General features: G+C 38.8%; 1 protein-coding gene across 4 annotated transcripts; it reads left to right on the top strand.

The window, feature by feature from the left end:
• Positions 1–449: 449 nt before the first annotated feature.
• Positions 450–20859, top strand: lipea (lipase, hormone-sensitive a). Of its 4 annotated transcripts, none has more exons than XM_051955889.1 (11): positions 450–664; positions 7582–7829; positions 10617–10901; positions 11541–11631; positions 12461–12606; positions 12693–12878; positions 13315–13467; positions 13583–13727; positions 16091–16318; positions 17606–17970; positions 19973–20859. In XM_051955889.1, the coding sequence occupies exons 1-11, from the start codon at positions 655–657 to the stop codon at positions 20222–20224; spliced, it is 2109 nt and encodes a 702-aa protein (XP_051811849.1). In that variant the 5' UTR covers positions 450–654; the 3' UTR covers positions 20225–20859. The 4 variants fall into 4 exon arrangements, with proteins under 4 accessions (XP_051811849.1, XP_051811852.1, XP_051811850.1 ...); XM_051955892.1 differs by lacking the exon at positions 450–664 and adding an exon at positions 740–757; XM_051955890.1 differs by lacking the exon at positions 450–664 and adding an exon at positions 786–926.
• The last annotated feature ends 683 nt before the right edge of the window (positions 20860–21542 follow it).

The following is a 21542-nucleotide window of genomic DNA, read 5'->3' as shown; positions in this document are numbered from 1 at the left end:
CCTGTGTTCTGTTAGCCTACCTGCATGTCATTAGCCTACTTGTGTTTTGCTAGCCTACCTGCATGTCATTGGCCTGTCTGTCTTTAGGTAGCCTACCTGGGTGTCATTAGCCTGTTTGTGTTCTGTTAGTCTACCTGTGTTTTGTTAGCCTACCTGTGTACCATTATTCTGTCTGTGTTCTGTTAGCTTAGGTGTGCTTTGTCACCTTCATGGTGTTTTATTAGCCTATTTATGCTTTTTTTAGCCTACCTGAGTTCTGTTAACCTGTTTGTGTTTTGTTAGCCTCTCTCTCTTAAATTAGCCCTCTTGTGTTCTGTTAGCCTCCCTGTGTTTTATTAGTCTAGATATGTTAGACACCCTGAGGTTTGTTAATTTGTGTTTTGTTAGCATGTTTTCTGTTATCCTTTCAGTGTTTTGTTAGCCTGGGTTTTGCTAGCCTTCCAGTGTTCTGTTAGCCTGAGTTTTGTTAGACTTCATATAGCTTGTTAGCCTCCATGTAGTTTGTTAGCCTTCATATAGCTTGTTAGCTTATGTACGTTGACCAGCGGTGTCGCCACGGTAACAGGGCAGCTTGGTTCACGCGCCCCTCTCACATGACGTCTCCCAGCATTCTACGCGCCGCTGACAGAGACGAACGGAACATCACGGAAGAGGATGCGGCTCGGTGAGTGAAGGCGGTTTAAAAACGGCACCGAGTCACGTTTCCGAACTTACACCCGCAGCGTTCGGCGGTTTTTCAGCGTTTTAACGGGAGCCGGTACGCTATAGTGACGACATGAATCATTGTCCGTGTCCGTCCGTCTTCTTACCGGCTGTGAAACGGGAAGCAACAGGGCGCTAGGTGGTCCGGAAAACTTGGTGTTGTGAGCGAAGTTGTCAGTTGGAGAAAACGGTGCCGAGATAAAGAGGCGACATTATGGAGATTTGTAGGTAAAATAATTAAATAAATAAAAGAAAGAAAGAACGAAGCGGAAGGAGGAAGTTTGAAAACCAGTTGGAACTGTAAATAGAAGCTGATATCAGTCGGGAAACTGATAGGAGACAGATCCAGTCCAGACTAGTCCTGAACAAGAGGTAGAACCAGTCCAGACTAGTCCAGGACCATGAGTAGAACCAGTCCAGACTAGTCCAAAACCAGTCCAGAACCAGAACCATGAGTAGAACCAGTCCAGAACTATGAGTAGAACCAGTCCATAACTAGTCCAGAACACTCTAATTTGTGAGGAGTTTCTGCTAAATAAAAAAAAAAAATCATAATTATAGAATATTCTATTCATGATCTCTGGTTCAGCTTCTATTATGTGATGATTTTCTTCTCCTTTTCGTCATATTTGACAGTAAATTTATAAATTTCTAATATTTAGGTTTATAGATGCTGGCTCAATGCTAGAATTAATCTAAATCAATTATGTCACGACTGAAATTGACTATAAACTAAAAAGTTAATCGTTATTTGTCATTTTTCAAAAGAAATAACAAAATACTTTCTGCTTCCGGCTTCTTATTCGTGTTGATTTTCTGCTTTGCTTTGTCTGTTTGATAATAAACTAAATATATTTAGAGTTTGAGGTGTAATTTTAATACATTATATTACTATGGTTTGAGGGAAAATATGCCTGAACTGTTCCAGATAACCCTGTGACAGACTGGCGACCTGTCCAGGGTGTCCCCTGCCTTCGGCCGAGACAGCTGAGATAGACTCCAGCACCCCCCCATGACCCTAGTGAGGATAAAGCGGTGTATAGAGAATGGATGGATGGATGTTCCAGATAATATGATTACTTGAGGAAAATAGTCTTTTATTTGACAGCTTATTAGATGTCAGCTGCAGTTCTGTAGACTGAGGCTTGTTTTTATTCTGCTGCTCCTCTCACATGATGCTTCCCATGTGGTGATAACTGTTATTTAGAACTGAATCATGCCCACCTTATTGATATATAGGGAGATATTTATTTATCTCTGTTATATAGTATTAATAACAGCATAAAGCTGTACCGTTTTATGCTGTTGTTAATACTTGAGACTTAGAGGATCTGGAATAGGGTCGTCCAACATGAGGCCCGTGGGCCAAAAGTGGTCCTCCAGAGGGTCCAATCCGGCCCTCAAAGGGTAAAAATTCCAGAGAAGACATTAACTGCAGATTGTAAATTAGTAAAACTATAAATTTAAAATCATTTCTAGACCATGACAAGTTGTTCTGATCATAAAGTAAAATACTAGATTGTTCTTTGTTCTTTTGTTGTTTTGTGTCTCATTTTTGTAATATTTTGTCTTATTTTTTGTTGGTTTATGTCTTGTCGTTTGTCTCATGTTTTTTGTCGCTTTGTAACTTTTTGTCTAATTTTTTTCCTCTTTTTTGTATTGTTATGTCATTTGTCTGATTTTTGTCGTTTTGTGTCAAATATTTGTAATATTTTGTTTTGTTGTTGTTGTTTTTTGTCTTTTTTTTGTCTGACTTGTCGTTTTGTGCTTCGCTTTATTTGTCGTTTTGTCATTTTTTGTTTCGCTTGCATTGTTTGTCTTTTTTGTTGCGTTTTTTTCTCCCTTTTTTCATCTTTTGTCTCCTTTGTGTCATTTATGCATTTTTGGTTCGTTTGTAACTTTTTAGTCTATTATTGTGGTCTATTTTTGTTGTTTTGTGTCACATTTTTGTAATATTTTGTCTTGTTTTTGTTGATTTTTTTGTCTAACTTTTGTTGTTTGTCTCATGTTTTTTTGCTTTGTAACTTTTTTCTCTATTTTTTGCCTCTTTTTGTTTTGTTTCGTGTCATTTGTTTCATTTTTTGTCGTGGTGTTTCAAATTTTTATATTTTGTTTTGTTATTGTTGTTTTTTTGTCTTTTTTTGTCAGACTTGTCGTTTCGTGTTTCGCTTGAATTGTCGTTTTTTGTTTCACTTGTGTTGTTTGTCTATTTTTTGTCGTTTTTGTTTCTCCCTTTGGTCATCTTTTGCTTCCTTTGTTCGTTTTGTAACTTTTCTGTCTATTTTTTGTTTTGTTTTGTGTCATTTGTCTCATTTTTTGTCATGTTTTTGTAATATTTGGTCTTGTTTTTTGCCCTTTTTTTGTCTGACTCTAGTCATTTTGATCTTTCTGTAAATCCTCTATGGTTCAGTTCCAGATGATTAAACGTTGTGTTATTATTCTGTGGGTTTACTGGTCCGGTTCACTGGATGTCAGACTGGACAGGATGTGGAACTAGGATGAGTTGGACCCCTCTGGTCTGGACGGTGATATTCTATTCATGAAGCCATCAGTAAATGAAAGCTGCTATCAGCCTCGTATATCTGATTCCTGTATTGGATGTCAGCCTTCATTAACAAACCATCCTGCTCCTGTAAACTCTGCTGTAAACGACACGTCGCTGCTGATTCTCCTGTTTTAGGAAAAATAAGCTACAAATTTAACCCATTTTCAAACATTTGCACCTTCAGTTAGGAACCAGTAGGTTTGTGTTCAGCACCACAAACAGCCAGTGGAAGAAGCTGTTAAATGGGACTCACAGACAAGAAGAAAAATATCAAAAACCACATTTAACTTTTACATTAATGCCCTTAAATATAGTTCTGCCTGACACCTTAGCACAAAAAACTTCTTGTTACTTATTGATCATCGACATGTCTCATCATGCAAATATATTTTATGTTTTTTTTGTGGTCATTTTGTGACTTTTTGTCTGTATGTTATGTCTTTTTTAGCCGTTCTACGTCTATTTGTGTTCCTTTTACATCTGTTTGTGATCATTTTGTGTCTCTATGGCCACTTTGTGTCTCTTTATGGTCATTTTTTGACTCTTTATGGTCATTTTGCATCTTTTTTGTGCTTGTTTTGCGACTTTTTGTCGTTATTTTTTTGTCTCCGTGGACGTGTTGTGTCTGTTTATAGTTGTTTTACGTCTCAGTGGCAATTTTGCATCTATCTGTGGTAATTTTGTGACTCTTTGTCTATATGTTATGTCTTTTGTAGTTGCTCTATGTCTATTTGTGTTCATTTTACATCTATTTGTGATCGTTTTGTATCTCTGTGGTCACTTTGTGTCTCTTTATGGTCCTTTTGCATTTTATTTGTTGTTATTTTGTGACTCTTTGTCTATATGTTATGTCTTTTTTAGTTGTTCTACATCAATTTGTGTTCATTTTACATCTGTTTGTGATCATTTTGTGTCTCTGTGGTCACTTTGTGTCACTTATGGTCATTTTTTGTCTCTTTGTGGTCATTTTGCATTTTATTTGTGGTTGTTTTGCGACTTTTTGTAGTTATTATTTGTCTCTGTGGACGTGTTGTGTCTGTTTATAGTTGTTTTACATCTCTGTGGTAATTTTGCATCTATCTGTGGTAATTTTGTGACTCTTTGTCGACACGTTGTGCCTTTTTTAGTTGTGTTAGATCTCTTTGTGGTCATTGTGTCTTTTTATGGTCATTTTGCATCTTATTTCTGGTTATTTTGTGGCTTATTTGGTGATTTTGTGACTCTCAGTATGTTGAGTCTCTTTTTAGTTCCATTAGACCTCTTTGTGTTCATTTTGCATCTATTTCTGGTCATTTTGTGTCACGTTGTCGTCTTCCTGGGGACATTTTCCATCTCTTTGCAGTTATTTTGTGACTCCTCATCAGCATTTTGTCTGTTTGTGTTCATTTGCATCTATCTAAAAATAAAATAAAATAATTAGACCTGTGTTTAAATACTCGATGAAATTAACAGAGCGACACACAGAAACAGAGAAAATACAGAATTTGACCAAATATAACTACAAACAATAACCCTGTCCGTCCATTTTCTTCAGTTTCAGTCTGGGAATGAGCGGATTTTTGTAAATGTTTGGCTTTAATGTGCAGAATTCATTCAAAGTGCATTTTATCTTCTTCTCAGGAGATAATCAAACAGATGTTAGAGCTGAAAACTTAAATAAACGAGTGTTTTGCTGCAGTCTAGAATCTTCCGCTGCCACTCAGTCGACTTCAGACGCCTTTAAAGAAGAATTAGTTGCTGCTGTCAGAAACCTAAATCTGTCCACTGAGATCTGAAGCAGAAAAACACAATCAGCCCACTGTCCAAACTGTGATAGAGCTCTCTGTGTTTTCCTGATCTGGCATCTCGTCCTGCTTTCTGCTGCTGCTGACACTAATTAATTCTGTGTGTTCAGAATGGATGATCACAACATTTATACCTGGAACTGCCTGATATGGAGAGAGCATGTAGTTTTATATCATAAAACACAACAAAACATGTCAATATGTCCACTTGAACTTCAGGTAATCAGGATTTTCACTATTTTATGACACTGGAAAATCTATTTATTATTGATGAAAATCTAGTATGTCAGTGTTATTACTAAATAGACCGAGAGAATCGAAGCAAGCAAACTTGCTAATGATGAATTAGCTCCATTTATGCAAACAAAAAATAGGATTTGACGCATAGTTCCTCCACAAATTGGTATCTAGGATTGATTGCTGTTTGCTGTGTTTTGTTTTTCTGCAACAGTGAGGATCAAATGTACCACAAAACACACAAAATACGAATGTTGACGATAGAAATCTCTAGAATCTCTGCATTAATAAGCAGTTTAGGAACGTGCTTTTCCAATTAACCCTCCTGTTGTCGTCATTTACCGACACCAACAAATATCGTTTCTTTGCCTAAAAAAAATGAAAAAAATCACCAAAAAATTTCTGACAATTTGCAAAACCTTCAGGAAGAAAATTCCAATAATTCCTTAAAAGTTTTATTTTTTGAAAAATCTGCCAAATTTGGCGAGAAAATTCTTGTAAATTTTCTTGTAATTTCAAAAAATGAGTAAAAAATCCTAAAAATATCTAAAGTGATTCCATATATATCAGTAAAACTTCCTATGTTTTCTATAAGAACATTCACATAAAAATCAACCAAAATCCAGCGAAATACGCTGGATTTTGGTTGATTTTTCTGTGAATGTTCTTAAAAAAACCTTTTTTGACATTTCTTTTTTCTGACAAAAAATGTTCAAAAAATTCCCAAAAATGTTGAAAATGTGGACATAAAAATATATTTTTTTCCACATTTTCAAACCTTGAAACGAGTCAATTTGACCCACAGGACGACACGAGGGTTAAAGGTCCCTAATTCATTATGGAAGCAGCTAAAGAACAAGAGGTTTAACAATATGTGGAAAAAAACTGATCATGTGAATATTTTAACAGATGTCCTCTTTTACAGACTGCGTAGTTTTCTGTCATTCATTCATGTCAGAACACTGAGCTGTTACCCAAACCTTTAGCACCACGTCCTGTCCAGTCTTGCAGAAAGATAACAGACTCCAAATTTCAATATTTCCAATCAATCTACCACCAGATAGGATGTTTTTGTTGTTAAGAGCCTCCCTGATGACCAGTTTCTGCATGTTTCAGAGTTTATTGTGTGTCTGCTGTTTGTTGCTGGTGAAATAATCTGTGTTCACTGGAAAAAATGTCCCTCTCAAAACAAGAAAAAAAACTTATTTCAAGGAACTTTGACCTTGAAATAAGTGAAAAAATCTGCCAATAGAACAAGTGAAAAATGTCTTGGTGAGATTTCCTGAAATAAGATGTGATATTTAGAATATTGAGATCTTAAAATTAGCTGGAAAACTTATTTTAAGTTTTATTTTACCAGGATTGTCAAGCCGAGGTGTCTTAACCCTCCTTTTGTCCTCATTTACGGCATCAAAAATATTTTTGCCTTGTCTGAAAAAAATCCAAATATTCAGCAAAAAAATCCCCAGATTTATAAAAATTTGCAAATTTTTCAGGAAGAAATTTCTTTAAAAGTTTTATTTTTTTAAAAAATCCCTAAATTTGTCAAGAAATAAATATTTAAAAAATGAAATTGTAAATATTTTTAAAAAATGAATACAAATATTCCAAGAAAAACCTTAAAAATATCTAAAGTGATTACATATATGTCAGTAAAACTTCTAATATTTTCTTTAAGATCATTCGGAAAAAAATCGCTGGATTTTAGTGGATTTTTTCTGAATGTTCTTAAAGAAACATTTTTTAACATTTCTTTTTTTTCCATCAAAAAATGTTCAAAAATTTCCTCCTAAAAATTTAAAATGTGGAAGTTTTCACAGAGAGTTGTTTTTTTCCACATTTCCGGGTCAATTTGACCCACAGGACAGCATGAGGGTTAAAACAAGATAATTTCAAGGTTGTTTAACTTCACAAGATATTTAAGATGTATTGTCTTAAAACAAGTCCCTGTATCTTACTGAAGTGTCTCTTGTTAAGTGAATCCATCTTAAATCCAGTGGGATGAGACATTTTGACTAAAAGTAAGACAAACAGACTTGGTGAGATTTTTGCAGTGTTGTCTGATGCGTTCAGTGTCGCTCTGTCCTACTGGGCTGGTTTCAAAATGCTGCCTTCAAGCTGAACTGAACTTTCACCTTTGACCAAACAGATAACAGCTGTACACAGCAGCAGGTTCAGCTCCAGGGAATGAGATCATTATGATGTTTATCTTCAGCCGTTTTTTCACAGAATACCGTGATGATCACATGTCAGAGCCACGAGCCGTATAAAGGTCCAGGAAGGTTACGTCGCTGTCTTTCTCTCTCGTTCCAGCCACAGATATGGATTACAAGGATGTCTTCGCAACCTTGGAGAGAGTTTGTGAAGACAACATCTCTGTTCTGCGTGGACCTTCTGACTTGCCGTACGGCAGCGTCGCCAACCGCCTGCTGACGTGCATCAGACAGATTCAGGAACATGGACGAGCTCTGGAGCCGGTGGTCGGCTGCTTCACCGCCGTCTATCATCACTACGACTTCGATGAACAAACACCTGGAAACGGCTACAGAACCCTGGTCAAGGTGAGACCAGCTCTTCTACTCACTGTGTGCTGAAGCTGGGATTTCTTTATTTACGTTTTTTATGTGGCTGAGCAACACAAAAACACAGAATGAACCCTGTCTCTAGATGATCCTGGTTTCTTCTTCCATCGTCTCTAATAGTTCTGACCAGCCACCTCCCAACATGCTGATAAGAGCCGTCAAGTTTACCCAGGATGCACTATTCCCCCCTGAACTTGTCCTGAATGACTGAAAAATTGTGCGAAATGAGTCAAAAGACGTCCAGAAGAACCCCAAAGGTCACTGAAAATGATCAGAAATGTCTCCTAAATTACTAATTTTCTGCCCAAAAATGATAAAAACTTCTCCAAAATTGTCAAAAATGATCCATTTTTTTTATTTTAAACTAAGTTGTTTTTGACCATTTTTGAATAATTCTAGACTATTTCTGTGTCATTCTGGACAAATGTTGGTTCCTTTTGGACAAGTTTTATCACATTAGACACATTTTCAGTCACTCAGGACAACTTTTGTGTCATTCAGGACGACTTTTGAACCATTTTGAGCAAGTTTCTGTTAAACTGAACAGTCAAAATGTGTGTAAAATAATCCTTCCATCGTCTCTAGTAACTCTGACCAAACACCTTCCAACATGCTGATATAAGCCTTAAAGTTTACCCAGAATGACCTTTTTACAGTTTTCTCTGGTGAATCATCAGAAAACTGAAACACATCCAATGAACCATTGATTGCTTCTAGGACTCTATGAAGCTAAAATATTTCCAGTTCCAGGTCCTTGAAGTCCATAGAGCTGGGTCCAGATTCATCACTTTTTTTATGGACTTTTTCCATCATTTCTGAGCCTCAGAACTTCATCAGTCCAGCAGATAGAACCATTACATTTAGGAGGAGAAACACATCTGAGTTCTGCTAGAAACTGCAACTAAAATAACCAAAAAAGCTGGAAAATCACCACAAAATTTGTGAAATTGTGACAGAAACGCAAATTCGACAAAAAAAACTCAAACTCACCCCAAAAAGAGCCCAAATTACCCTAAAATGTTTAAGTATGCCAGCGAAAACATGAAAAATCACCACAAAACAGACAAATTTACCAGGAAAATGACCACAACTACCACAAAAAAGAGCCAAAACTGCTTTGAAAGATTCAAATATGCCAGTAAAAACATGCAAAATCACCACAAAAAATACCAAAATTACCTCAAAACAGGTGAAATTGGAACAAAACTCAAGTTCAGCACAAAAAAGACTTAGACAGATACATGACATTATGAGAGGAAAATCACATGACACTGACACCAGACCAGCTTTACATCCATCCAGCTGTCACAATCTGAACAATACATCTTTTAGTTGTTCAGCACCTTTTTTTCTGTAACTTTGGATAATTTTTGAGTCATTCTGGACTTTTTGGAGTCATTTAGAACCACTTTGGAACCATTCAGAGCCAGCTTGTGTTAAAGTGAACAATCAAAATGTGTCTAAAATGTTCCTTTCATGGTTCCTAATAGTTCTGACCAACCACCCAGCAACATGCTGATATGAGCCTTAAAGTTTACCCACAATGACCTTTGTAAACCAGCGATTGTTTCTGGGACTCTAAACTGTTCACGCTAGGATACATCCCATAATACTGATTATCACAGTTGGTTCTAGAGGAAATGCACAGATTCCAGATGGATTCTTCAAACTGTGACACCAGGATGGATTTAAACTGATCTGGTGTCAGTTTTCACCAGAACTCAGATGTGTTTCTCCTCCTAAATATCATGTGTCTATCTGCTGGACTGATGAAGTTCTGAGGCTCAGAAAAAAGCTTTGACCTTCCTCTCTATACTTTGAGGGTCAATCACTGAAAATATTCAAAAGCATAAGCACCCTGGATGTTGAAAATGAAATAACAAACTGTTATATTGCACAAAATAACATGTAAATTATCTCAAATTATGCAAAATTTGTTAAAAATGGCTCAGAATGATGCAAAAATGTTCCAAAATTATACAAAAGATATGCAAAAATACTCAGTAATTGTTGAAATATACACAGAAATTGTCCAGAATTAATCAAAAAATATTTAAATGAAACACAATTTATCTGAAATCTCATAAATTTGTACATTTTTCAAATCAGTCCACAGTAACTCCAGATTTTACTAAAATTAGTCAAAATGCATCAACAATGACAAAACAAATGTTCGAAATTACTCAAGTTGTCCAAAATTACTTGAATATCTTCCAAAATGACAGAAATTTTTACCAGAACTCAGATGTGTTTTTCCTCCTAAAGTGTTGTGTGTCGACAAAATGACCAAAGTTTGATATGAACACGAAAGCTAGAAGCATGTAGAAGAGGTGTTTAGGTCCTGGTAGACCGAGGGTTACTGGGTTTTATTGTCCAGTTGAGTCACAGAAGTGTAGCAGCCAACAGTCCATCCAGGAGCCTCTGCCTTAGACTGACGTGTTCTGGTAAACCATGGCTGTTGGAACAAAGGGTTTCCAGTTCTGCTCAGTCCTGACAATGGAGAACAACGGTTTTGTTGTTGCAGCCAAAAAGCTTTTTCATTATCATCCTGCTGTGTTTGTTTTGTGCTCCACCTCTGAGGCTCACGGTGAAACTGCAGACCTGACGGCGGTCACCAAAACTCAGGTTCTGATGTTTTTCCAGGATCCTGATTCATGACCGTTACTGTTGGTGTTTGTTGCACGTCCATGACCACAACAGGAACAGTCTCGAAGCTTTCTGGTCAACATTGTCTTCAACATCTCCTTCTTTCTGTCTTTATTCCAGGTCTTGCTGTCTTGCCTTTTCCACATCATCCAAAAGGCCCGCTACGTCGCCTGTAATTTCAACAGTGCCTTCTTCAGAGCCGAGCACAACGCCGCCGAGATGGAGGCGTACAGCAGCGCCCTCTGTCAGCTGCGAGCGCTGCTTCACCTCGCCCAGCGGCTCATCAACGACAACGACTGCGGCCAGCTGTACTCGCTGAAGGACGAAGATCTGAGCCGGAGGTTTGTGCAGGAGTACAGCTCCATGCACAAAGCCTGTTTCTACGGCCGCTGTCTGGGCTTCCAGGTCAGACTTACAGTTTACTGCCACTGGAAAAGACCAGGATGGGAATCTTGAGCTCTCTCTATAACTCTTAATTTACTGTGATGCAATCATTAAAACACACAAAAAACAATGATTTTGGTTCTTCTATAGATTTATTGAAGGTTTTCTAGAAATACAACAAAATCTACTGGATCATATACATACATAAAGCAACTGGAGTTATCATTTGATGATGTGGGGAGTTGTGTTAATCAGATATCTTGAGGCCTCTAAACTTTTTATAGGTGATTACAGTTGACTACAGCTGCTGACTATTGAGCTGATTTAAATAGAACCATTAGATCCACTTATTAGACTCAAACTCTACAGTGGGAAAGTCTGAGGAGCTCAGCAAAGATCTGAAAAAGAAAACCATCGACTTTAACAAGTCAGAACGTCAGTTGGAGTCATTTCAAAGCAGCTTCAGATCCAGAATCATCTGTTTGGAAACTTCCGTTCATTTTTGTAAAATCTTTAGCACAGTGGGGATCAGATATGAATCCAAATGTTGGTCCAATCAGCCACAGAACTGTCTGTGGTCCAGAAACAGCTTGTAGGAATGTGTAGTTTACTTTATTTGTGAACAGTGCTTATGAAATACCTTTCTCATTATATTCCCAGTTCTCTCCGGCCCTTCGTCCGTTCCTCCAGACCGTTGTCATCAGCATGGTTTCATATGGAGAGACGTTCGGCAAACAGCAGTCTGGCTTCGGTGAGTTTCAGGTGTTTATCTTCACGTTGTCAAGTCAAACCATCGTCGTTTATATGTCAAAGTTAAGACAATACACGCTGTTCCACAGTGCTTTCTTGTAAAGCAACAAACACTAAACTTTATCTACTTACTTAGTGTAATAATGTGGCTAAGAAAAACAAAACAATATACAAAATTTAACCTAATGAAGGTAAATACGGATACTGGATCACGTGACCTAAATATGTAGCAGGAACTGATGGGACTCAGAAACACCCCCACAGTTTAATCAGCTGTTCCTTGGATCATTTCTGATGGATAAGTCCTGATAAGTCCTCAGAGGTGGATTTGTAGTAGGATCACAATCAGCTGATGTAGTGTTCACTGGTTGTCATGGTTACAGTGACGGCGTGCCGCCATCTGGCAAAGATACGGAAATCTTTAACTAATCCATGGATCCAGACTATAAGCTGCATCACTGCCAGAATCTGATCACTTGGTCCTTGAGTCATTTCTGACCTTCACTGAAAATTTCATCCAAATCTGTTTGTCTGTTTTTGAGTAAAGTTGCTAACAGGCAGACAGACAGACAGGCAGACAAACCAACACTGATTGTCATTTAACTCTGCCCTTCCTTGGTGGAGTAATAAACCAATAATCTGCGCATCTACTGGTCCAGATTGGATATGCCATTACTGCACTTATCAGGAGTAGAAATACTGCTGGAGAAGTATTAATACTGCACAGATCTGAGTACATGTAAATAAATGTCTCCTATCGATAGAAATGAAATTCTCACGTCTTATTTTGTTGTTTTCGGTCGTTAAAAAGCGTCTTTCTCTGGCTACAGGTACGGCAGCTCTGTCTCTCCTCACATCAGGGAAGTACGTCATGGATCCGGAGCTACGAGGCGCCGAGTTCGAACGCATCACCCAGAACCTGGACCTGCAGTTCTGGAAGTCCTTCTGGAACCTCACCGAGTCCGGCCTCCTCACAGTAGGCAGCGTCCAGTACTCTAACCGTCCCCCTAAGCCCACCTGAGAGGCTCCTCAGGGTTTAAATCCATGTCTTGGTCTCTGCAGGGCTTCAGCAGGATGGCCTCCAGCCCGGTGCAGGTGAACCTCACCTTGACGTTGCCCCCGGTTACCCTCCGCCTACCTTTAGCTGCGGATCCAAACCTGACCGCCACTATTTCCCCTCCCATCGCCCACTGGGGCCCCGGACCGGTCCACATGAGGCTCATCTCCTGGGAGCTCCGAGAAGGACAGGTGATCATCAGAATCCTGTGGACACCTTCTAGTCTTTCTACCTGTAGCCCTGAATCACATGGTTAGATTTAGATCAAACCCAATCAGGTCCACCAAGTCTTTTCAGAGAAGGTGTGTCCAAACTGTTGACTTCTAGTGTTTATACATCCTTAGTACAGTTTATCAGGGTGGTTATGTTGGAAAAAGGTTTCAGATTGGGACTCGTTATCAGCAGATAATATACACTGAATGACTCAGATCAGATTGAGGGAAAACAGCTTAATCAGGACATCCCTATTGAATTATTCAATACATTTAAAAACAAATATTGATATTGTATGAAACTATAACTGTAGAAGCTTAAAGTTTGATAAGTGATTTTAAGTCATATTTTTGTTGTTTTCGGGGTGTTTGCTGCGTTATTGATCAGTGTGTGACTCGTCTTGTTGTTTGACAGGACAGTGAAGACCTCCAGGCCTTTTATCGGTCTGATCCTCCTCCCATCTCCTTGTCCAGCCTCCCCTGGGTTCAAAAACAGCCTCCGTCCCGCTGGCTGCTCATCCACTTCCACGGAGGAGGATTCGTGGCCCAGACGTCCAGATCCCACGAGGTATGAGCAGAAAACAGGAAGGACTGCTGGTAGTAGCTGTCCTCAGTTTAGTTCTACTGTTTATTATGTTCTGCTGACTGGCTCAGTTTGTTTTTCCAACGTGTTTCTTTCTCAGAACTACCTCCGGAGCTGGTCCAAGGTGCTGAATGCCCCGATCCTCTCCGTCGATTACTCTTTATCACCTGAAGCGCCTTTTCCCAGAGCTCTGGAGGAGTGTTTCTACGCCTACTGCTGGGCTCTGAACCACTGTCACCTGCTGGGTCGGTGCCGTCCACACAGATCTGATCATGTCTGGTCAAAGCACAGCGTGGCGTACCAGTAGAAGTTTACTGGAAGCCAGGACTGATGGTCTTTTACTACGACTACAGGTCATAAAGTAGTTTACAGTTTGCAAGTCCAACGCAGACCAACGTAGCTCAACGTAGGACCAGAAAACTAATCAGCAGCTCCTTTAATAATCAAATTTTCTTCACTTTTCCAGCCAAGAATCCAAAAATGTCATTTTTGCGGGCTGTGAAATGTGAAAACCTGCTGCTTTTCTGTGTTTTGCAGAGTAATAAGTTCAATATTTTAGTTTTTTTGGCTATTTGACAGACGAACCAGGATATTTCATGAGCTCTAGAAGGTTATAATGGAAATATTTCAGGATTTCATGTCATGGAAATGAATCAGAGCCTCCCGCCTGACCTCCTGAACGTCTGGTTCTTCATCTCCAGTGACTTCATCAATGATCAGAGTTCCACCTTCATGATGGGAATATTTCCGGAGTTCCAGATCCTTGAAGTCCGTAGAGGTTGGTCCAGATTTATCACTTTTTAATGGACTTTTTCCATCATTTCTGAGCCTCAGAACTTCATCAGTCCAGCAGATAGAACCAGGACATTTAGGAGGAGAAACACATCTGAGTTCTGAGAAAAACTGTACTGTAATTTTGTCCGTTTCTGGAGTGATTTTGTGTTTTTATGTGGTATTTTGGTCTCTTTTTGAGGCGATTTTGCATTTTTTTGTGCCAAATTTGAGTTTTTGTTGCAATTTCGCCTATTTTGAGGTAATTTTGATACTTTTTATGGTGATTTTGCATATTTTTACTGGCATATTTGGACCTTTCAACACAGTTTTGGCTCTTTTTATGGTAATTTTTGGTACTTTTTGGTGGTAATTTTGGTGTTTTTGTGGTGATTTTGGTTGTTTTTGCTGGCTTATTTGAACATTATAGGGTAATTTTGGCTCTTTCTGTGGTGATTTTGCACGTTTTTTCTGCCGAATTTTAGTTTTTGTTTCAATTTCACCTGTTTCAAGGTAATTTTGATACTTTATGTGGGGATTTTGGTACTTTTGTGGTGATTTTCCATGTTTCTGCTGGCATATTTGAACATTTTAGGATAATTTTGGCTTTTTTGGGATGATTTTGTGTCTTTTTGTGGTGATTTTGCAAGTTATTTTGTGCCGAATTAGAGTTTTTGTTGTGATTTCACCTGTTCTGAGGTAATTTTGGTTCTTTTTGTGGTGATTTGCATGTTTTTGCTGGTATATTTGAAAATTTTAGGGTTGTTTTGGCTCTTTTTAGGATGATTTTGTGTCTTTTTTTGTGCCAAATTTGAGTTTTTGTTGCAATGTCACCTGTTCTAAAGGTACTTTTGTTACTTTCTGTGGGGATTTTGGCACATTTTGTGATGATTTTTTTGTCTTTTTGTGGTAGTTTTGTTACTATTTTTGGTAATTTTCGTACTTTTTGTGGTAATTTTGCCTGTTTTTGCTGGCATATTTAAATATTTTAGTGTAATTTTGGCTTTTTTTTGGTGTGATTTTGTGTCTTTTTGTGGTGATTTTGCAAGTTTTTGGGCTGAATTTGAGTTTTTGTCACAGTTTCACTGGCTTTGTGGTAATTTTGGCCACTTTTTATGGTAATTTTCTAGTTTTTTTAGTTATTTTAGTTTCAGTTTTTACCAGAACTCAGATGTGTTTCTCCTCCTAAATGTCATGGTTCTATCTGCTGGACTGATGAAGTTCTGAGGCTCAGAAATGATGGGAAAAGTCCATTAAAAAAAGTGATAAATCTGGACCCACCTATATGGATTCAAGGACCTGGAACTCTTCATTCCCAGTACGGAGGTAGAACTCTGATCATTAAATAAACTAAAGTTTTTTGCACATATAAAATCAGCTTATGATTAATTCTGTTAAGACACATTTTAAAACCAAACAGGTTCATAGAATCTGTACATTGCAGAAACTGATTCATGTCCACTGTAGCTATGAATATATAATATACACAATATACACACTAATATACACAGTGTACCAGTTTAAATGCAGTATTACTGGTTGTAGGGGGAGGGGTGGTGCTTATCAGATATTATCAGAACATATGTGCTCAGTCACACAGAGAAAAGTTTAAATGGCATCAAAGCTCCAACTAATCAATATTTACGTTATATATGTGGTTTGTGATTGTTTTTGGCTGTTTTATTCATCAAATGTCAGAAAAATGCAGAGAATTCCCAAAATGATGTCTTTAGATGAATTGTTTTGTCGAACAAAGTGTTAAAATGTAGTATTTTGTTATCATAGCTGTAATTATTCTGTTTGTTCAGATGCTAATCATTCCTTCTTTGTGCTTCAGGCTCCACAGCTGAGCGGGTTTGTCTGGCAGGCGACAGCGCTGGAGGAAACCTCTGCATCACCGTGTCCATGAAGGCCATATCCGCCGGCATCCGAGTCCCCGACGGCATCATGGCCGCCTACCCGGCCACCCTGCTCACCACCGACGCCTCGCCCTCCCGCCTGCTCACGTCCATCGACCCGCTGCTGCCACTCAGCGTCCTCGCCAAGTGTCTGAATGCCTACGCAGGTATGTGGGCGGAAGGGGTCCGTTTGTGCCGTTAGACGCCTCATTTAATGCTAAAAGTGCTTCCAGGCGCCGCTGAAACAGAAAACAGGTCATCAGGAGGATTATTTATGTGTAAATCAGATGATGTGGGAGGAACATAATGAACTGTCTGCTCAGATTTCAAAGCAGTGCTGCACGATTCTGGAAAAACTGAAGCTGTGATTTATTACAGTATGAAAAATAACTTGAAAAAACAAAAACACATCCTTACAACATGATGCTGCCACCTCCATGCTTGACGGTGGGTGCAGCGTGTTTGTGATGTCAGCGGAGTTTTAAAAAAATGGGAAGAAATTACTATATTTTACAAACCTGTTGTGTCTCCTGAACGTTCCTGTTAGAGTTTAGTGTATATGTAACTATTTCCTACTAATAATACAGTATGTGGCAAGTTTAAGTAAAGTTGCTCTACATTGCTTACAGTTGCTCTATATTAGTTAAAGTTGCTTTACATTAGTTAAAGTTGCTCTACATTAGTTAAAGTTGCTCTACATTAGTTAAAGTTGCTCTACATAAGCTAAAGTTGCTCTACATTAGTTAAAGTTGCTCTATATAAGCTAAAGTTGCTCTACATTAGTTAAAGTTGCTCTATATAAGCTAAAGTTGCTCTACATTAGTTAAAGTTGCTCTATATAAGCTAAAGTTGCTCTACATTAGTTAAAGTTGCTCTATATTAAAGTTGCTCTACATAAGCTAAAGTTGCTCTACATTAGTTAAAGTTGCTCTACATTAGTTAAAGTTGCTCTACATAAGCTAAAGTTGCTCTACATTAGTTAAAGTTGCTCTATATAAGTTAAAGTTGCTCTACATTAGTTAAAGTTGCTCTACATAAGCTAAAGTTGCTCTATATTAAAGTTGCTCTACATAAGCTAAAGTTGCTCTACATAAGCTAAAGTTGCTCTACATTAGTTAAAGTTGCTCTACATAAGCTAAAGTTGCTCTACATTAGTTAAAGTTGCTCTACATAAGCTAAAGTTGCTCTACATTAGTTAAACTTAATTCAACACACGTCCTAAATTCAACACAGAGCAGGTGATTAATGCTGCACTAAAATAAAATCATTGTTTGTATTTGATTTATTTGCATAAAAGACGTTTTCAGAATCTCTTCAAATGTGTCTGAAGTTCTCCAAACTATTTTCCAGAATTTAGTTTTTGGTCTGAAAGAACAAACAGCTGAACTAAATGAATTGTTTCTGTGTGATGTGACCCGGTCTTATGTCCTTCCTCTATGACCCTTTTCTTTCAGGTGCAGAGAGCTGCTCGGTCCAGCCGGTGGTGGGCGGTGGTGGTCTGAGCTCTCTGGGCCGAGACACCGCCATGCTGCTCAGTGACCTCACCCAGGGAGCCTCCAGCTGGATCCAGTCCTTCCTGGACCCGACCAGGACCTCCGACCAGCCGCCGAGACGGACCGGCGCCTGCAGAACCTCGACCGTCGCCTCGGCAACAAGCTCTGAATGCCACGTGGATTTCCCAGAGGGCTTCAAGCCTCTGCGCTCCGAGTGTCTGGCGTTCATTCGGCCGACGTCCTGCCCGATCATCAGGAACCCGTTTGTGTCGCCGCTGCTGGCGCCCAGCAACCTGCTGAGAGGCCTGCCACCGGTCCACATCGTGGTAAGAGGAGGAACCGAGGAGGAGGTTCTAGATCAGGGGAGTCAGAATCATCCTAGTCCAGGTTCCACATCCAGTCCGGTCTGATCTCCAGTGGACCGGACCAGTAAAACCAGGAAAACCACAGCACAATAACCTCTAAATAACCACAACTCCCAATGGTTCCTTTGTTTTAGCGCACAAAGTATATTCTGAAAATATTCACAGTGAATGAAACTTTTTTGAAACTGAATTTTCTTCAGAAAATAAGTTCAATTTCATCAGCTTTCATCCTCAGTTTATCATTTCCACATTACAACTTCCAGATCACAGAGTGTCTACAAAGGAACACAACATTTAGTCACCTGAAGCAGAGAGGATTTACTGGAGGATCACAAAATTAGACACAACGTAACAAAGCGACAAAAAAATCCACACAAACGATACAAACAATGACAAAAAAAGACAAAAAAACGCAAGCGAGACAAAAAGAAACACAAAACGACAAAAACACGAGACAAACGACAAGTCAGACGAAAAATAGGAAACACAAGACAGAGAAACACAACATTAGTCATCTGGAACTGAACCGTAGAGGATTTTACTTTATGATCAAAACAACTTGTCAAGATCTAGAAATGATTTTAAATGTATGTTCTTCTTCTGGTTTAAAGTTTGCTCGTTTTTTCACTGGACGTCTCTGCTGGTTTGGGATTCATTTCCTCCTCCGTCTGCCGTCCGTTTTCCCACAAACTGCAGCCTTCACATTACTGCCGTCCGTTTCCAGAGCTGCACTAATCAGTCGGAGCAAAAGACGACATCCAGAGTGACGCATCTGCAGAAAATCTCTCAGCTCAGATCAGCATTTTCACTTCCTGCTCAGCAGCAAACAGCAGAAAATAAAGACAGAAGCATTCAGTAGCATCAGATATTCTCCTTTAGCCGTTAATGGAGGAGTCAGCGCCGTTTATATTCTGTAGAATGGCATTGTTAAGTAATTATTGGATCTTGAAAATGAAAAAGTGCACAATTTTCAAGAAAAAATGGTGGTGTCCCAATGATGTTCCTGTAAGTGTACATCTATGGATGGAGCCATATTTCTACTAAAATACAGTCTCTGGTCGACATTTCACCAACTTTAGAGGCTCTAACATCAGTAGAATCTGATGTGTGGACAGTTTGACCAGACAAGGTTCCAGTTTTTAGATATTTTGACTCGAAACCCATCCAAAATCCCTTAAGACACATCTGTAATGATCACAAAATGACACAAAACAACAAAAACCCGACACAAAGCATCACAAATGAAGCACGAGACCCAAATCAAGACACAAAACCGCACAAAACGAGACACAAAAGTAGTAAAAACTTTGTCCAAAATTACTTGAAACTCCTCCAAAGTAACTCAGACTTGATGAAAATGATTAAAAACGGCTAAATTAATATTAAAGATCTGTCAGAAATGAGTAAAAACTACCTGTAACTTGGTTAAATTTGTCCCGAATTACTTGAAACATGTCCAAAGTTACTCAAAAATACCCAAAATTTGTTTAAAACCTTGTTCAAAATGACTCAAAATTTAGCTGAAACCTGACCAACAAATTATTGGATCTTGAAAATGGAAAAAGTGCAAAATTTACAAGACAAAGTGGTGCTGTGTCCTCATAAAGTTCCTGTAAGTGTGTATCTATGGATGGATCCATATTTCTGCTAAAATACAGTCTTTAATCGTCATTTCACCAACTTTTGACACTACTTGAACTTGAAACTTGTCCAAATTAGTTGAAATTGTCCAAAAACAACTAAAGATCTGTGTATAATGAGTAAAAGCTGTTTATTATTTGGCTAAATTTGTCCAGAATAACAGAAAAACTTTGTTTCAAAATGATGTTTAGAGGGTTTAGAATAAAAATGCAGTTGAAGGACGTTTTATGTCCTGGGTTTTCCACTCAGAAGTCCAGTTTTGTTCATATTGGGATGTTCACAGCACAGTTCAGACTTCCTGTTCCTCCATGTGTCCTCTCAGGCCTCGGCTCTGGACGCCCTGCTGGACGACTCGGTGATGTTCGCCAAGAAGCTGCGAGACATGAACCAGCCGGTGAGCCTGACGGTGATGGAGGATCTCCCCCACGGCTTCCTCAGTCTGTCGCAGCTCGCCAAGGAAACGGAGTTCGCCACGGAGATCTGCGTGACGAGAATAAGGGAGATCTTCAGGCAAGAAAACCCGACATGTGCTCTTCAGAAACAGCTGGACCAGAGTGCCAATCCTTCGGGCTGATCTCTCAGCCGCCGCCGGGACGTTGTTGTGTTTTAGAGAAAGGGATGATGTGGTGAGTGATGTCAGGAAGTGATGTCATGGATTTAGCAAAAAGGAAAAGAAAAGAGGAGTTTTGAGGATGCAATAGAGGAGACACACTGCACTTTAAACACCCGCTGCTCAGCACTAAGAACTTCAGCTTTCTACAACCAGCTCTAATAAACACAGCATAAAGTATTTTTGCAATAAAACGCACATTAAAGATTCAGACCACAGTGAGAACATTAACCTCAGAGAACCATGACCAGCTCCAGCAGAAACATATTTGGCAGCTGTGCCTTGAATTTAAAGCTTTTGCTGAACCGTCTAAAAAAACAGTGCATGGCCTATGTGATCAAACTGACCAGGATTAAAGCTTTACTCCACAGGAAGCACCTTCCAGACGCACTGTGTTTGAATATTTGGACTGAACGCTCGTTTAAACTGGGTTCTCCAGTCTGTCACATGTTTACAACTTACTGAAACGGAGGCCTTCACCGTGTGTTTACCAGCAGTTTCTGGGTTTGAGTGTGAAACTGACTTGCTGTACTGTAAATTAATTCTTTGAACTTCACTCTGTTGTTATATTTAAAGCCTGTATTAAATCAAAACTGCGACGACTGCTTCTGCTTATTGGAGGGTTTAGGACATTTTGGATATTTGCTCTGTTATCTCAACATGTTCTGCTCTGCAGCCGCCTGATAAACCTCTGGGTCATTTCACATCGTCCTGTTTTACACACAGTTCACTCATTTGTTGTTTTGGTTCTGTCAATTATTTTGGCTGAATGTTCAGACTCTCATGCATTTTCAGATCTGGGGGTTTCTCTATTTTCAAACTCAAAGACGATCTTACCTGGGAAGCTGCTTTAAGGGATTAATATCTCCAGAAATTAAACTCTGAGGACACAGACAGAAGAGTTCTCACCAGATCTAAATGACTTAATGGATCCAACAAAGGACAGCTTTTAAATTAATGTCCTTTGAAAAAACAAAAAACATCCCCACATTTTTAGTGTTAACATTAAGAACAAAATTTTCATAAAAAGAGACAGAACGACCACAAACAGACTGATAATGACCTATCATGACCACAGCGAGACACAAACTGACCATAGGAAAATACAAAATGACCCAAAAAAGGCTAAAAAAAACCCACTCAAAATGACTCAAAGGGACACAGTTATCATATACAGATACAAAATGATGAGAGACACACAAAATAACTACAAAAAATTGCAAAATGACCATAAAACACCAAAACTTCAACAACTTGTATGTCAACCTGGATCTTTTCTCGT

The sequence above is a fragment of the Acanthochromis polyacanthus genome, chromosome 11 (assembly GCF_021347895.1).
Source record: "Acanthochromis polyacanthus isolate Apoly-LR-REF ecotype Palm Island chromosome 11, KAUST_Apoly_ChrSc, whole genome shotgun sequence".
NCBI lineage: Eukaryota > Metazoa > Chordata > Actinopteri > Pomacentridae > Acanthochromis > Acanthochromis polyacanthus.
Note: the sequence above shows the minus strand (reverse complement) of the source record. Positions and strands in the feature narration are given on the sequence as shown.

What these genes read in the sequence shown, in the direction of transcription:
- lipea (XM_051955889.1), top strand. An exon ending in GCTACAGAACCCTGGTCAAG is followed by an intron (nt 7,830 to 10,616) that starts GTGAGACCAGCT and finishes TCTTTATTCCAG; the next exon opens with GTCTTGCTGTCTTGCCTTTT. An exon ending in AGACGTCCAGATCCCACGAG is followed by an intron (nt 13,468 to 13,582) that starts GTATGAGCAGAA and finishes TTTCTTTCTCAG; the next exon opens with AACTACCTCCGGAGCTGGTC.